Source organism: Wolffia australiana, chromosome 18 (assembly GCF_029677425.1).
Source record: "Wolffia australiana isolate 7733 chromosome 18, ASM2967742v1".
NCBI classification, from domain to species: domain Eukaryota; kingdom Viridiplantae; phylum Streptophyta; class Magnoliopsida; order Alismatales; family Araceae; genus Wolffia; species Wolffia australiana.
This window is the reverse complement of record NC_135852.1, coordinates 9,806,226-9,822,819: the sequence shown is the minus strand read 5'-3', so window position 1 is coordinate 9,822,819 and position 16,594 is coordinate 9,806,226. Positions and strand designations below refer to the sequence as shown.

General features: G+C 44.5%; 1 protein-coding gene and 1 non-coding gene across 2 annotated transcripts; both read right to left on the bottom strand.

Annotated features, from left to right (window-relative positions):
* Window positions 1–7,022: 7,022 nt before the first annotated feature.
* On the bottom strand, window positions 7,023–7,131 carry LOC144715385 (small nucleolar RNA R71). Its single transcript, XR_013584613.1, has one exon. It is a non-coding gene; the product is annotated as a small nucleolar RNA R71 (small nucleolar RNA).
* A 7,896-nt stretch (window positions 7,132–15,027) lies between these two features.
* On the bottom strand, window positions 15,028–15,609 carry LOC144714838 (aureusidin synthase-like). The gene has a single exon (XM_078589628.1). The coding sequence runs from the start codon at window positions 15,607–15,609 to the stop codon at window positions 15,028–15,030; it is 582 nt and encodes a 193-aa protein (XP_078445754.1).
* Window positions 15,610–16,594: the final 985 nt, after the last annotated feature.

Here is a 16,594-nt window from a genome sequence, read left to right as displayed (position 1 = left end):
TATTTATACGTATTTTTTGGGATTTTATTTGATTTAATATGAAATTTTAAGTATTTTGGTTTTTTTTATGGCATAGTGTGATGTGGCGTGCGGATGCGCCGCCACATCAGCGTTGAGAAAGAGATTTTTTCTTTATTTTTTGTCCTTTTGACATGTACATGTGGCACGAAATATGAAAAGTCGCGGAATACGAAAAGCCACGGAATACGAAAAGCTATGGAATATGAAAAGCCACGGAATACAAAAAGGCATGGAATATGAAAAGCCACGGAATACGAAAAGCCACAGAATACCAAGTGCTTTGACTTCTTAACAGGCACAAACTGATGACATTGATGAGGAGAGAGAAGAAATTAAAGGCTAGGATTGCTTCAACTTCCAACGGCCATAACTTTTCATCTTCCCCTCCTCTTTCTATCCATACCCTCTAATCTATAAATAGAGGCCTGGATCATTGTAAAAACCATCTTGAACTTGCTTCCCACTTTTGTGGGCTGATTGAAAGAGAGTGAGTTTTGAGATCCATCAAGAGACAAAACTCACAAATCGCCGTGATCGTGGTGGAACATAAGGATATAAGGTAAGTGTCTTCGCCTTACGTTGTTTCTCTCCCAACATCATCGTTATCATAGTTATAGTTTTTTTTATCAACGTTTCATTTATCACTTCACTTACTTACGTCCCCACTCTCTCATCTCTCCATCCTTGCCATCATATCACTCCATATCCCACCACTATCCTCGTCTATTCCATCGTTCATCCTCATATCCATCACAATCACTTACTCTTTACTTAAAGTTAAATTAGCTTATAATTACGTTTCTTTTATCTATATCACTAGCTCACGTCCTCAAATCTTGCTTTCGTCGATCCTCTTGTCCATCATCACTAGTATAAGAAAGTAAATCCTTAATCATTGTTCCCTTGTCCATCATCACTAGTTTCGTCGATCCGTACTCATCACTAAGTATTTTTAAGTACGGTTAAATATATTTTTATTGAATAATCTCAATCACCAACGACAAATTTTAACCCTAAAATTGAGATTATCATCCATCTTCCTCTCTCTCTCTCTCACGATCACTCCCTCTTCCTATCTCTCGATCACTCCATCTCTATCTCCCTATCTCTCTTTCTCAATCGCTCCCTCTTCCTCTCTCTCCCACTCTCTCGATCACTCCCTCTTCCTCTTTCTCTCGATCGTTCCCTCTCCTTCTCCCTCTCTCTTGATCTCTCCCTCTCCCTATCTCTCTCTCTTGATCACTCCTTCCTCTCTCTCTCGATCATTCCCTCTCTTTCTCCCTCTCTCTCAATCTCTCCCTCTCCCTCTCTCTCTCTCCCATTCCCTGTCCTTCTCCCTCGTCAATAGTTTGCATACTGCATTGAATGTTGTGCAGCTTGTTCGTCAGCTTCATGACTCTTGATTCTAAACTAGAGGAAAGTTCAGTATTGAGGGTTCTCCAAGCTTTAAGAGCAGTCATACTTTATTGTACGATTGGAAGAACTTCGTCACTCATAGACGACATCATAGTGGCCATAACCTCCATGTCCTTCTTCTATCATGGATGCTCAGGATCTGTGAACATTGAACCAGAAGCGGGTCGTTCGTGAACGAGGTGCTTACCTAACCATTCTGCCACCTTGGTGGCTTGTACACAATGCATCCACGACAAGTAGTTGGTGCGTGTAAGCTTGATTCCAACCGAAGGAACATCTGTGGTTCTTTCAGGCAATTTTGTTCGTCGCCTTTGGCATTAGATTACGCCTTCATCAGAGGATCCTCCAGATCTCGACAGAGCATGCTCTGATGCCATGTAAGAAAATAGTAATGACAACGGAGAGAAAACGATGAAAATAAAGGAAACTTCAGAAATTTTTTTTGTACATCAAGCAGAAGGTATACAAGGGTATATATCGGAATGGATGTTCCTGCACTATAAACTTAACGGAAGAAGTTCAAATGAATTCCAACAGCGCACTCATCATTATCACACTTGATGGAAGGTTATGATGTGCGACGCTTGGGGTCCTGTGGCGGCGGATCAGATACGGTCCTGTTCTTCTGACTATGACACATCTCTTTAATACTTTCTCTTGATTGCTCCCGCTCCTTCTCCCTCATTTTTTGTCTCTATCTCTCGATCACTTCCCCCCTTCTCCCTTCCTCTCTCTCTCTCTCGATCACTCCCTCTTCCTCTCTCTCTCTTGATCGTTCCCTCTCCTTCTCCCCCTCTCTCTCTAGATTACTCCCTCTTCCTCTCCCTCTCTCACTTTCTCTTGATCACTCCTCCTTCTCCCTTCCTCCCTCTCTCTCTCTCTATATATATATATCACTCCCTCTCCTTCTCCCTTCGTCCTCTCTCTGTCGATCATTCCTTCTCCTTCTCCCTTCCTCCCTCTCTCTCTCTCTCTCTCTATATCTATCTCTCTCCCTCCCCCTCCCCCTTCCTCCTCTCTCTGTCGATCATTCCTTCTCCTTCTCCCTTCCTCCCTCTCTCTCTCTCTCTCTATATATATATATCACTCCCTCTCCTTCTCCCTTCGTCCTCTCTCTGTCGATCACTCCTTCTCCTTCTCCCTTCCTCCCTCTCTCTCTCTATATATATCACTCCCTCTCCTTCTCCCTTCCTCCTCTCTCTCTCGATCACTCCCTCTCCTTCTCCCTTCCTCCCTCTCTCTCTCTTTCTATCACTTCCTCTTCCTCTCTCTCTCTCTCTCTTTCCATCGCTCCCCTCCCTCCTCTCTCTCTATCTACTTCGCCATCCCTTCGTCTGTTATCTGTTCCGTTTTCTGTAACGGACGAAGAACGGGATGGATAATGATGATGGACTTGTGAAGATGATGAAACAGTGACGAGTGATGAAATGGATGAAACAAACTTCCATGGACGGATAACAGAACGGAAGTCCATTCAGCCCCGTTCCATCCGTTGAAAAACCACATCCGTTTTCGTCCAACTTTCTTTGAAAGAAAGTGCGTGAGAGAAAGAGAGTGCCAGTCTGGAAGAGAGAGAGCGAGACAAAGAGAGAAATAGATAGAGAGAGAGAGAGAGAGAGAGAGAGAGAGAGAGAGAGAGAGAGAGAGAGAGAGAGAGAGAGAGAGAGAGAGAGAGAGAGAGAGAGAGAGAGAGAGAGAGAGAGAGAGAGAGAGAGAGAGAGAGAGAGAGAGAGAGAGAGAGAGAGAGAGAGAGAGAGAGAGAGAGACAGAGAGAGACAGAGAGAGACAGAGAGACAGAGAGAGACAGAGAGACAGAGAGAGACAGAGAGAGAGACAGAGAGTCTCAGATAGATATTACAATTCCCGTGTTCGCCATCCCGAACACCGATATCAAATGAACGATATCGGGATAGGCGCTGAGCCGGATATCGGAGATGGGCTAATCACAATGCAGTATTTAGAGATATGTTGCTACGGTACTGATGAATATCGATATTCTGTATCGATGTTGATATCCAAATTCCGGATTTCAATATCAGATATCTGGATAGCAACAGAGATAATACGAGAGAGAAAGAGAGTGAGGAAATGAAAGCCAGAGAGAGAAATTGAGAGTGTGACAGATATTGAGATAGAGCAGAAAACAAGAGCAAGAAAACAAGAGCTACAGTGCAAGTAAACAAGAGTGAGAGTGGGAGAGAGAGAGAGAGAAAATAAGACCAAGAGTGGGAGGGAGGGAGAGAGAAAACTAGAGTGAGCCTGAGAGAGAGAGAGCGAGAAAACAAGACTGAGTGTGGAAGAGAGAGAGAGCGAGAAAACAAGATCAAGAGTGGGAGAGCAAGAAAACAAGAGCGAGATGCGAGTAAACAAGAGTGAGAGTGGGAGAGAGAGAGAGAGAGAAAACAAGACAGAGTGGGAGGGAGGGAGAGAGAAAACTAGAGTGAGTATGGGAGAGAGAGCGAGAAAACAAGACTGAGAGTGGAAGAGAGAGAGAGAGAGAGCTAGTGTTCACCCAACCGATATCCGTCCGTCATCCGGTATCAGACAACCGATATCCGATATCCGGAAAAAATAGGACGGTGTCGGATATCGGATATCGGATATTGGTCGATATCTGTCTATAAGGGGTTAGACTGATATCGGTATCGGATACCGAAGGTGGAGGGACGAAGCGGATACTGGATGTCGAATATCGAAAACCGATATCCGGATTTGTTTTCGATTCCAAAACAATCCCATACGGGAGATTCCTTAATTTTTTTATGGTATAAACTTGCCTGAGCCAAGATATATGTAAAATTAAATTTGCGCTTGCACAAAATCTCTATCTCGCAAAGTTAATATATGGTTGAAGGTAATGAAAGGGAAATTTTTTTACAAAATTATATGTAAAATTGAAAGGAAGTCAACTGTACGTAGTGGTGGCGCTTGGCAACAAATTATCACCAACCAATTTATTTGCTCTCTCTCATTTTCCATCTCGCTTTGGTGCACACTCATTTATTCTCTGCCGTAAGTTCTTTGAAACAAGCCATGCGTAACTCTCTGTAAAAGTTTATACTGGAATCAATGTATTGTATTTTTTTTGAACTCGGGAAAATATTAAATAAAAAAAAGTATGAATGTATTTCACCACGCAGTGAAATCCAGTACGTCATCTCAGAAACTCAATATGCACGCCATAAACCGTAATGAACACTCTAGAACCGCCTCTGCCAAAGAAACCCAAATAATCTCATCTTCATCAGCTCCGAGATCTTCCAAAAGCTCCAAAATCCCAAGCTTCAACGTCGTCCCCTTCCTCCCCATCTTCCCTTCAGTCTCTCCTATTCTCCTCGCACGGTGCGGAGTGTTAACAAACGACCCAGCAAACTCCCTCGCCAGAGGCCCGGCTATCTTCTCCTCCTCGGCACCCAAGTTAATGAACACGTCAAACTTAGCGTGCATGTCGCGCTTCACACGTATCCCTGATGACTCTCAAATATGTCATCAAATAATTAAACTTTTTAGTTTTCATTCATCAAAATTATAATGTTAATTCATGCTAATATCATGCATATGCATCATTTTATAAAATCACTGACCCCACTTGATCCTTTGAATCAAGTGGAATATATTTAACATTTTATGGTTAGTAAACATTCAGAGACAGGTTAAGAAGATCAAGGAAAGAGACGAGGATCAAGAGGAGCGGGCAAAAATTCAAAGAAGCAGAAATTACGAAAATGCCCCTGGGCATGACTTAAGAGAAACCTATAAATACTCTCTTGAGAGTTGATTTTAGGTTGTCCAGAATTTCTCTCAAGGAAGCTAGGGCTTGGAGAGAAAGGATTTCTGCAGACCCTCCAAGGCTGATGAGCATTGGAGCTGGGAGAGAAGCAAGCCGAGGAGTAGCTGGAGCACGACGATCGTCGCCTTGCCCGGAAGGAGTGACACAAGGAGGCGTGAGCGTTTCGGTTTTGGTACAATCTTCTTCTCCCTTCTAAGACAATCAGGGTTGGGCTGAAGATCACAAGCTGTGTCTTCAGCATTTCCAATTTCTGTTGTTCCTTTGGTTACGCTTTGATTTGAATCCCATAGTTGATTGAATCGCTTTCCATTCTGTCTAGCAAAATTTCAGTGTTCTCGCATCCGATCGTGAACTCCTTCCCCGCAGAACTTCCAACTGCTAGCAACCCAGGCCTCAGCCTAGGTTGCCAGCATCCAAGCAGCGAGCAAGCTCGCCACGCAATCAGCACCGCGAGCAGGCTCGCCAGCAGCGCCGCGCAGCAGCTCACTGCGCGCCAACGCCGCGCGCCAACGCTCGCAGCAGCGCGCCACAAGACAGCTCGCCGCGCAGCAGCGCCACAGACAGGCTCGCCGCGCGCAGCAGCGCCAGCAGCGCCAGAGCAGCGCCGCGCAGCAGCGCCGCGCCGCGTGCAAGTTAGCCCGCGCGCAGCAGCGCCGCGTGCAGGTTAGCCCGCGCGCAGCAGCGCCACGTGCAGTTTAGCCCGCGCGCAGCAGCGCCGCGAGCAGGCTCACTCGCGCGCAGGCGTTCGCGCGTGCACAAACACCCGCAGGGTGTTTGCTCAATTTCCTCACAGGGCATAAGTGAACCGTCAACAAAGAAAATTTCTCTGCTGACGGTTCTGCTCAATTGAGTTTGCCAAGATATCTCCGTAAAACTTAACTGAAGATAATTTGACTGAAGAATTAGGGGAATCCATACTTTTATGGAATTCTCTGCAACTTATTCTGAAGAAAATTTCTACAGAGATTAACACTTGGAATTAGAGAACTGAATAGACTGATTTAATAGAAAAGAATTTTCCGCGGTTTTCTTTGCTTCCTGTGGATCAACCCTTGCTTGCCAAAGGCTGTGAGGTTATAAATTTCGTTTCATATGCTCAATCCTCACACGAATTCAACTGATAAATAACCAGTAAAAAACACCCTAAAATTGAGTTTATCAACTGGCGCCGCTGCTGGGGAGCACGGTAGTACAGTAGGAATTTTTGTTTTTTTGAATCTACAGTCATTCTTTATTATCCTCTTAAGCTGAAGGACTTTAAAATCCTCAGCTCATCGTCTGCTAACATTTTGCTGAAGATTTATGGTAGTAACACGCTCAGGAGCTGGTGAGAAGTCTGCAGAAAAAATTAGTAGAGACGCCATCCCGGATTCTACAGTCACAGAACCAGAAATTCAGGAGAGAAATATGGCTGAAGAGATACATCAGCAGAATGAGAGGAGAAGAACTATGTTGGATAGGTCTACACCATCCGGAAGCTTACGACAAACCGATGTAAATCTGAACATCGGTGAAGGTATCTTGTTTCGATACGATAATGCATTGATCAATTCTCTACCTGAATTTAACGGATTACCTGCACAGAATCCGTTAGAATTCCTTGATGATTTTCATATTAGATGCTCTTCTCAAAATGTTCCTGGAATATCTACGGAGATGTTAAAAATGAAATATTTTCCTCTAACTCTTAAAGATAAAGCGTTTGCATGGTATCGTAATCTAGGAATCACTTATAATTCTTGGGAAGAGATGCAAGGAAAATTTCTGCAGAAATTTTACCCTCTCTCCAAAACGAATTTTTATAGAAGAGAAATTCACAATTTCCATCCTCATGACAGAGAAGCCTTTAGTGAGTCATGGGAGAGATTCAATGATTTGTTGAGGAAATGTCCTCACCATGGCATTGAGCAATGTCAACTAGCCCAAATATTTTATGAATCTCTCTCTGATTTTATGAAAAACAAAGTAAATCTCGCTACGGGTGGAACGTTTTACACCGCATACGAGGATGAGGTTTTCGATATTTTGGAGAGAGTTGCAGAAACTGACTTGCAGGAGATTGGAGCCAATCAGAATGGGAGAAACCTGCAGCCAAAAAGAGCAGGAGTTCTGCAGGTTAACGCCAAGGAGGGAGAGCTACAAGCGGGCCTAAGGGAGACTAACCAGAAATTGGAGGAGCTCACCTCCACCTTGAAGAATGTCTTTTTAGGTAACTCTCCTATCATTAAAGCTAAGATCTGCTCTCTCTGCTTCAGTAAGGAACATGAAGATGGGGCCTGCCAAGCCATGGAAGAAGAGGTGAAGGCCTTCAACCAGCCGCAACAACCGTGGGCAGGTCAAAAGAGGCCAAATTTCCAAAACGGAGAGAGCTTCACCCAAGGGAACAAAGCTCCTTTTCAACACCAATTTCAGCAGAAGCAGCAGTTTCAATCAAGACACCAACAGCAGTATCAGGCTCCCTCTCAAACTCAACTTGATTTCTCTACACTAACCCCGGTTATTTCAGATATGATCGAGAAGCAAAATCAGAAGTTGAGAGCGGAGATGGAGATGCGCATGCAAGTCATGATGGAGTTTCAAACAAAGCAGATGTTGGAGTCCCAAGAACAGATGAGGAAGCTATTGGAGAGCTTCAGACCTGCACCACCTGAACACCAAGGTATAACTCTAGAGCCCCATTGCACATCATATAAACTTCCCACGAAACCGGTAATAAATCCATGCAACCTACATCATGTGCAACACTCCATTCATGATGATACGAATGGAGAAGATCCTGAAGTTCTAGCAATCTCAAAATTGAGAAACGGAAAGGAACTTCAGGATCCTTATCAGAATTCTATAGAGAATTCTAAGAAGGGGAATGAATCAAGAGAGGAGGAAGGAGAGGATTCTCCCTACGTGGAGGAACCTCTACCTTCTACGAGTGGCCAACATGTTCCTTACCCTTCAGCTTTAAATAGGAAAAAACCGACACTTGATTATGAAAATAGATTACTTGAGAACTTTAAAAGAGCCACCATGACTGTTATTGTAGAGGACATGCTTAGGTGTGCACCCTCCCTAAAGAAATACCTTAAGGATTCTTGCACTATTAGGAAGCCTAGGGAAGTAGTTAAATTATCTGAAAATGCCTCTAGCATCCTTAATGCCATCCCTATCAAAATGAGAGACCCCGGAGCCCCTTTTATCACATGTGACATTGGAGTAAACACATTCTCTAAAGTTTTATTAGATACGGGAGCAAGCATAAGCATCATCCCAACGGCATTATATAAGGAGTGTGGGTTTGGAGAATTAGAGGAAATACATATGTATTTACTCCTAGCTGATGGAACTGTTAGGCAACCCGAGGGAAGGTTAACCGATGTCATGATCACTGTAGAGAATTGTGAAATACCCGTAGATTTTATAGTGACTGATGTGAAAATATCGGGAAACATTAGCTTAGCTCCTATTATCTTAGGAAGACCATTTCTAGTTACGGCAAAAACGATAATGGATTGGGAAAAGGGGACGGTGGAGTTTAAAATTGGAAAGGAGAGAGTTCAACTTGATATATCAAAAATGATGAAATGTCCCTTAGGAAGCAATGAGGAGTTAAAATTGTGTGCAGGGGGTGACGGAGAGGATGTGATTAAGGAATACTTGTCACAAGTAGAGGGCAGAGAGCTAGAGGAAGAAATCATAGACTCCCCTTCGGTAGAGGTAGGACCAGAATTGAAACCCTTACCCTCATCCCTCAAATATGCATATCTAGATGAGAAGAAAATCTTACCGGTAATCATTTCCTCATCACTCACTCCTGAACAAGAAAGTGACTTGCTCGATGTACTTAGGGAGCATAAAAATGCCACAGGTTGGACATTTGATGATATTAGGGAAATTCCATCTTCGATCTGTGAACATAGGATATTTTTAGAAGAGGAAGCAAGACCTTGTAGAGAGCATCAAAGGAGACTCAACCCTTACATGAGAGAAGTTCTTGAGAAAGAAATTATAAAGTGGTTGAATGCAGGAATTATTTATGCCATATCCGACAGTAGATGGGTGAGTCCCGTACACATGGTACCAAAGAAATCTGGAATTACAGTAGAAGTGAATGAAAAAGGGGAAGAGGTGCAGAAGAGATTGACCACTGGATGGAGAGTATGTATTGATTATAGGAAGCTAAACAAGGCAACCAAGAAAGACCACTACCCTCTACCCTTTATGGATCAAATATTAGAAAAGTTGTCAGGGCAACAATATTTTTATTTTCTTGACGGTTATTCAGGGTACAACCAAGTAAACATCCATCCTGATGATCAAGAGAAGACAACATTTACGAGTCCCGTAGGGACATATGCCTTAAGGCGTATGCCCTTCGGGCTATGCAATGCCCCCGCCACATTTCAGCGATGTATGAATGCCCTCTTTTCTGATTTAGTAGGAGAATGTCTAGAAATCTTTATGGATGATTTTTCAGTTTTTGGATCTACCTTTGAAAACTGCTTACTAAGCCTCACCAAAGTATTGAAGAGGTGCATTGAGTCCAACCTTGTCCTAAGCTGGGAAAAATCCCATTTCATGGTGCAGGAGGGAGTAGTGCTGGGACACATGGTCAGCAACCGTGGATTGGAAGTGGACAAGGCCAAGATTGAAATCATCCAGGGCCTTCCACCTCCAACCAACCTAAAAACCCTTAGGGGTTTCCTCGGCCACGCGGGTTTCTATAGACGTTTCATTCTTGACTTTGCTAAAATTTCCAAACCTCTTACAAATCTTTTATCGTCTAAGAACAATGAGTTTGAACTAACACTAGAAGCTAAAGATGCATTTTATAAATTGAAGGAAGCCTTAGTTAATGCGCCTATCTTGCAAGGGCCCGATTGGACCCTTCCTTTTGAACTAATGTGTGATGCTTCTGATTTTGCAGTAGGTGCAGTGTTAGGTCAGCGAATCGACAAGAAACCCGTGGTTATCTACTACGCCAGCAGAACCTTAGTGGACGCGCAGCTAAATTATACTACTACCGAGAAGGAACTGCTGGCCATTATTTTTGCTTTAGAAAAGTTTAGATCTTACTTGTTAGGTAGTAAAATTACTGTTTTTTCTGACCATGCAGCTATTAGATACTTGTTAACAAAGAAGGAGGCCAAACCTAGGTTGATTAGATGGGTGCTTTTATTGCAGGAATTCGATTTAGAGATCAAAGATAAGAAAGGGTGTGAAAATGTAGTAGCAGATCATCTCTCTCGAATCATGAGCACCCAACCTGAGATTATAAATGATGCATTTCCTGATGAATATGTCCTAACCGCACAAGGAACATCGCTTCCTTGGTACGCGCACATTGTCAATTTTTTGGTTTCAGGAAAAATTCCCACAGGATGGACGTCTCATGAGAGGAAGAAGCTGCTTAAGGATGCACAATTTTACTTTTGGGAAGATCCATAGCTATTCCATCAAGGCCAAGATCAAATTTTGAGGCGGTGTGTCCCCGAGAGCGAGCAAAGAAGCATTTTGGAATTCTGTCATTCCAAACCCGGAGGGGGACACTACTCGGCCAAGGTAACAGCTCATAAAGTTGTTGAATCGGGTTTCTTTTGGCCTACATTATTTCATGACGCCTAGAAATTTTATAATACTTGTTTAGCATGCCAAGCATCCGTCAACATGAATAGGAAAGATAGAATGCCCCTACAACCCATCCTAGAAGTAGAAATATTTGATTTATGGGGAATCAATTTTATGGGACCCTTCCCTAGTTCTAATGGTTATGAATATATTTTGATGGCTGTCGATTATGTCTCCAAATGGGTAGAAGCCATTCCCTCCAAAACCAATGACAGTAAGGTAGTGACTAATTTTATTGAGAAAAACATCTTTTATAGATATGGATTCCCACGAGCCATCATTAGTGATGGAGGTTCCCACTTTACAAACTACAACTTTAGGAACCTCCTCAAGAAGTTTGGTGTCCATCATCGAGTCACTACTCCTTATCACCCACAAGCCAATGGCCAAGTTGAATTGTGCAATCGGGAGGTTAAGAAAATTTTGAGGAAAATAGTGCGTCCGGATGGGAAAGATTGGTCTAGGAAGCTAGACGAGGCATTATGGGCCTATAGGACCGCTTACAAAAGTCCTCTCGGCATGTCTCCCTTTCGACTTATCTTTGGGAAGGCTTGTCACCTACCACTTGAGTTAGAACACAAGGCCTTGTGGGCTATTAGGAAACTCAACCTAGATTTGGATAGAGCCGGCAAGCATAGACTTCTTCAATTGAATGAGTTGGAAGAGTTAAGAAATGAGGCTTATGAGAATTCGAAGATTTATAAAGCCAAGATGAAGATGTTTCATGATAAGAGCTTGAAGAGACGAATTTTTGTAGAGAATCAAAAAGTATGGCTTTACAACTCTAGATTAAAACTCTTTCCAGGAAAATTGAAAACGCGATGGGATGGCCCCTTCCTTGTTCAGCAGGTTTTTGAGAATGGAGCGGTTACCATTTTTGATCCTACATCTCAAAGACAATTCACTGTGAATGGGCAACGGCTCAAACCCTACTTAGAAGAAGAAGATCTTAATAGCCCCATGAATATTACTTTAGAAAAGCCACCGCACGAGAGCTCATGATCTGACTAGTTTTTGCTTCCATTTCCTATTTTCTCTATTTTGTTATTTTGCTGTGTTTTGTTTTTGTTTTCTTCATTTTTTTTTCTGCCTTCGTGTGCAGCTACTCCTATCCAAGCTAGGTACACCGTCACTGGACAACACGAATGCTGATCGCCGCCTTTCCTTCCATGGTTTGATCTCTCTTTCTCCTTTCTCGTAATTATGATTTGTCATGTAGGAACATGCCTTTTTACTGGGGGGAGGGGAGTACAGTTGCATGCATCATCCATTAAAATTTTTCGTTTTGCATTCACAAACCATGGATATTTGATGATCCTAGGAGATGCTTGTCCAATGATATGCATGATAATTCGATTCTTTTCAAAAGGGTAGAGGTGCAAGAGTGGCCAGCTAGGAAATCCTAGGTGAAGTAAGCCAAGCTAGGTGCACTATGATACGTACTATTCCATCCACATCTCTTACCATTATATTTCTCTCACCTCACCACCGACTTCGGGTTGAGTTAGCACTTACATGCACGAAATTTTTAGCTTTAGTGGAGAGTAGGGTTAGTGCTAGCTCATTGGCAATATTATTATGATGTGAGTGAAGCTCCCTGAACCAAGAAGCATACAAAACTTCGTCGGGGGAATAAGCTGCCGGTCTACTAAGGACGGCACATGGGTAGTGGATAAGCGCCACCAAATTATAAAGTGAAAGCTGCATTGCGCAAAAACAAGCAAAAGCTTGCATCATAGTTACTAAAGTTGATTGTCATCAAAAATGACCAACAAGCAGCAAATGCCAAAGAAAATAAAGGTGGAAAAGCTGTCTCCCATGTGTTTGAGCCGATGCTACTATAGCCATAGTATTGAGCTACCATTAGCACCGCTCTCCACGCCTTGTCCAGTAGTGCGCTTGGGGTGTTAACTCGACCTTACTCCATATACTATGTACTTACTATATGTACTCCGTAGATCAAGTGCACTTAGTTGAGGTAGAAGGCTGAGATAGATCCTAAATTTCTCCTATGCTGGTCAAGTTCAATTGCTGAAAATACTCCTTGAAAAGAGCATGAATCAAAGCTATCGGAAGTCGAGGGTCAACTTGAGATCATCTTTTATTCTCACCTGCATGTCATTACTAAGGGACTAGTAATGATCTAAGTTGGGGGGTGTTTGATGACTCTCAAATATGTCATCAAATAATTAAACTTTTTAGTTTTCATTCATCAAAATTATAATGTTAATTCATGCTAATATCATGCATATGCATCATTTTATAAAATCACTGACCCCACTTGATCCTTTGAATCAAGTGGAATATATTTAACATTTTATGGTTAGTAAACATTCAGAGACAGGTTAAGAAGATCAAGGAAAGAGACGAGGATCAAGAGGAGCGGGCAAAAATTCAAAGAAGCAGAAATTACGAAAATGCCCCTGGGCATGACTTAAGAGAAACCTATAAATACTCTCTTGAGAGTTGATTTTAGGTTGTCCAGAATTTCTCTCAAGGAAGCTAGGGCTTGGAGAGAAAGGATTTCTGCAGACCCTCCAAGGCTGATGAGCATTGGAGCTGGGAGAGAAGCAAGCCGAGGAGTAGCTGGAGCACGACGATCGCCGCCTTGCCCGGAAGGAGTGACACAAGGAGGCGTGAGCGTTTCGGTTTTGGTACAATCTTCTTCTCCCTTCTAAGACAATCAGGGTTGGGCTGAAGATCACAAGCTGTGTCTTCAGCATTTCCAATTTCTGTTGTTCCTTTGGTTACGTTTGATTTCGAATCCCATAGTTGATTGAATCGTTTTCCATTCTGTCTAGCAAAAATTTCATTGTTCTCGCATCCGATCGTGAACTCCTTCCCTGCAGAACTTCCAACTGCTAGCAACCCAGGCCTCAGCCTAGGTTGCCAGCAATCCAAGCAGCGAGCAAGCTCGCCTGCGCGAATCAGCACCGCGAGCAGGCTCGCCGCGCAGCAGCGCCACAGGCAGGGCGGCGCCACACGCGCTGCGCCAGCGCAGCAGCGCCGCCACAGCGCAAAGCAGCGCCAAGACAGGCTCGCCGCGCAGCAGCAGCGCCGCGAGCAGGCTCGCCGCGCCGCAGCAGCGCCACAGTTAGCCAGCCCGCGCAGCAGCCGCCAGGTTAGCCCGCGCGCAGCAGCGCCACGTGCAGTTTAGCCCGCGTGCAGCAGCGCCGCGAGCAGGCTCACTCGCGCGCAGGTGTTCGCGCGTGCACAAACACCCGCAGGGTGTTTGCTCAATTTCCTCACAGGGCATAAGTGAACCGTCAACAAAGAAAATTTCTCTGCTGACGGTTCTGCTCAATTGAGTTTGCCAAGATATCTCCGTAAAACTTAACTGAAGATAATTTGACTGAAGAATTAGCGGAATCCATACTTTTATGGAATTCTCTGCAACTTATTCTGAAGAAAATTTCTACAGAGATTAACACTTGGAATTAGAGAACTGAATAGACTGATTTAATAGAAAAGAATTTTCCGCGGTGTTCTTTGCTTCCTGTGGATCGACCCTTGCTTGCCAAAGGCTGTGAGGTTATAAATTTCGTTGCATATGCTCAATCCTCACACGAATTCAACTGATAAATAACCAGTAAAAAACACCGTAAAATTGAGTTTATCAATCCCCTCCACGACGATAATCTCTTCTTTCTCTCACCTTCTCTTCCTTCGACTGCCCATGCTTTGGACGATGAACTTCAAAAGTCACACTCAAGATGATAGCTTGCTCTTTCTCCATCGCTGCTCTTCGCGATAGCAGAGAAACACTCTTTCTCTTCATTATAGAGGCTGCCGAAGACCCCGTCGGCTTCGGCTTGGCATTGAACCTAGGCAAGGGGATCTCCTCGTACTCGTAGCCGAGCTTGTAGCTATCGAGCAAGTCCCAGACTTTGATTCTCACGAAGCGGAAATTCTCGTCGTAGAAGGTGAAGGCGCTGTCGAGCCACGCGTGTTCTTCAAATTCCGCATCTTTCCCTTCTCTGAGCTCCTTCCATACTTCCCACAGCCTGTCGATGTTGGAGTGATGAGCGTAGAAGATCAGATCCTTCGCTGCAGAGTAAAACATGCCCATGTCCTCTCTCTCCAGGTTAACCCCGCTGTCTACCCAGGAATGGAGGGTGTTATGCGGGGCCCCTTCCACTGTACCAGGCCCGTCGCAGAATCGTTCTTCACCCGCGGTTAACTTACAACCCAGGAACAGCTCCCTCTTCTTTGCCCCAGAGACCATCTGCTTGTTCGTTGGAGGGTCTGACGCTCTCCTCGTTGTTGTAGTTCAAATTGGCGATCGTCGGGGGAAGATGGGCTTTGCCTCTCTCGCCGTCGCAAAGTACTCCTTTGGTGAGGATTTCCGGGATCTGCATTCCCTCCGGCGTGTCCCAGCTCCAGTAGGGTAAGGCAAAGGTCTCGTCTCTAATAAGTTTTCTGAGAATTCTTTCATGGAAGAAGAGGAAGGCTCTGTGCCAAGGGAAGAAGAGCCATGAGTAGTGGATCTTGAACAGGGAGGAGGAACTCACTTTGTCGTAGGAGCCGGTGCAGTAGAGACAGTGGTTGTTCGCTTGGCGGAAGAAGCTGTGGGGGTGATCCGAGGGCAGAGATTTCATAATGGCCACTGCCTTCCCGTACTTGGCGATGAAACCTGCGTCGAGATGGTGGATGGCTCGGCAAACGCGTTTCTGGGTCTGGGACAGCTTGGAGAGATCGAACTGGACGAGTCTCTGGTCAATGTCTCTTCTTGGGGGGGCAGCAGTAGGTGGGCCGGTTGGCATCGCCGAAGGAATGGTGGCAAGCGAATAATTTTGCCAAGAGAGGGCCGCCAAGAAGAGCGTTTGAACTGAGTTCAGGCTTGGCCTGAGAGAAGCATAGCGCAGAGAGGAAGAAGGAATCTACGAGCGGAGCTGGCGCCTCGTGGCACTCCTGAATTCGCCCCATGGCCTTGGCAGTAAGTAAGTTACTGCCTAGAAAGTACGTGGGCTCTTCATATAGAGACTCAGCATTAGGGCTTTGTTGGGTGAAGCTAAGTACAGAGCAGAGGAGATGCCACACGGTGCAATCGAATGCCGTTCCTTGGAAGTGCGTGGTTGAAGCTAACTACGATTTACTTAAATTCATTTGAAGTGAAAGATGAGAAGACATACCGCTGTAGCCGCCGCCGTTCACCATGAGCCCTGCGCTGCCGTCGTCCGCCATCGCCTGCCTCGTCTGAGGTCTGACCGTGTATTTTCGATTCAAAAGTTTGAATCTAAAATACACGATGGACCTATCAAAATTCAAAATAGGTTAAATCTGATGTGGATATCGGTTTCCGATACCCACATCTGATATCCGGTACCGCCATCTGTCCCTTTGCCACGGAGACGGATGCCGACATCCGGATGGATATCGGTATCAGATGCCGACATCGGGACGAAAAAAAATGGATACCGGAAATTGCCTTTCCGGTATCCGACACAGCATCCGTCCCGATACCGGCATCCGGTACCGGTATCAGGATGGGCGAACTCTCAGAGAGCATGAAAACAAGATCAAGAGAGGGAGAGAGAGAGTGCGACAAAGAGAGTTAGTGAGAGAGAGAGTGCGACGAAGAGAGTTAGCGAGAGAGAGAGTGCGACAAAGAGAGCAAGTGAGAGAGAGAGTGCGACAATGAGAGTTAGTGAGAGAGAGTGCGACAAAGAGAGTTAGTGAGAGAGAGAATGCGACAAAGAGACTGATGGAGAGAGAAATATTGTGCGGAAGAGAGGGAGAAGAGACGAC

Bases quoted from the DNA above. Each gene is read 5' to 3' on its own strand.
- LOC144714838 (XM_078589628.1), bottom strand. From the start codon at position 15,609: ATGCCAACCGGCCCACCTACTGCTGCCCCCCCAAGAAGAGACATTGAC.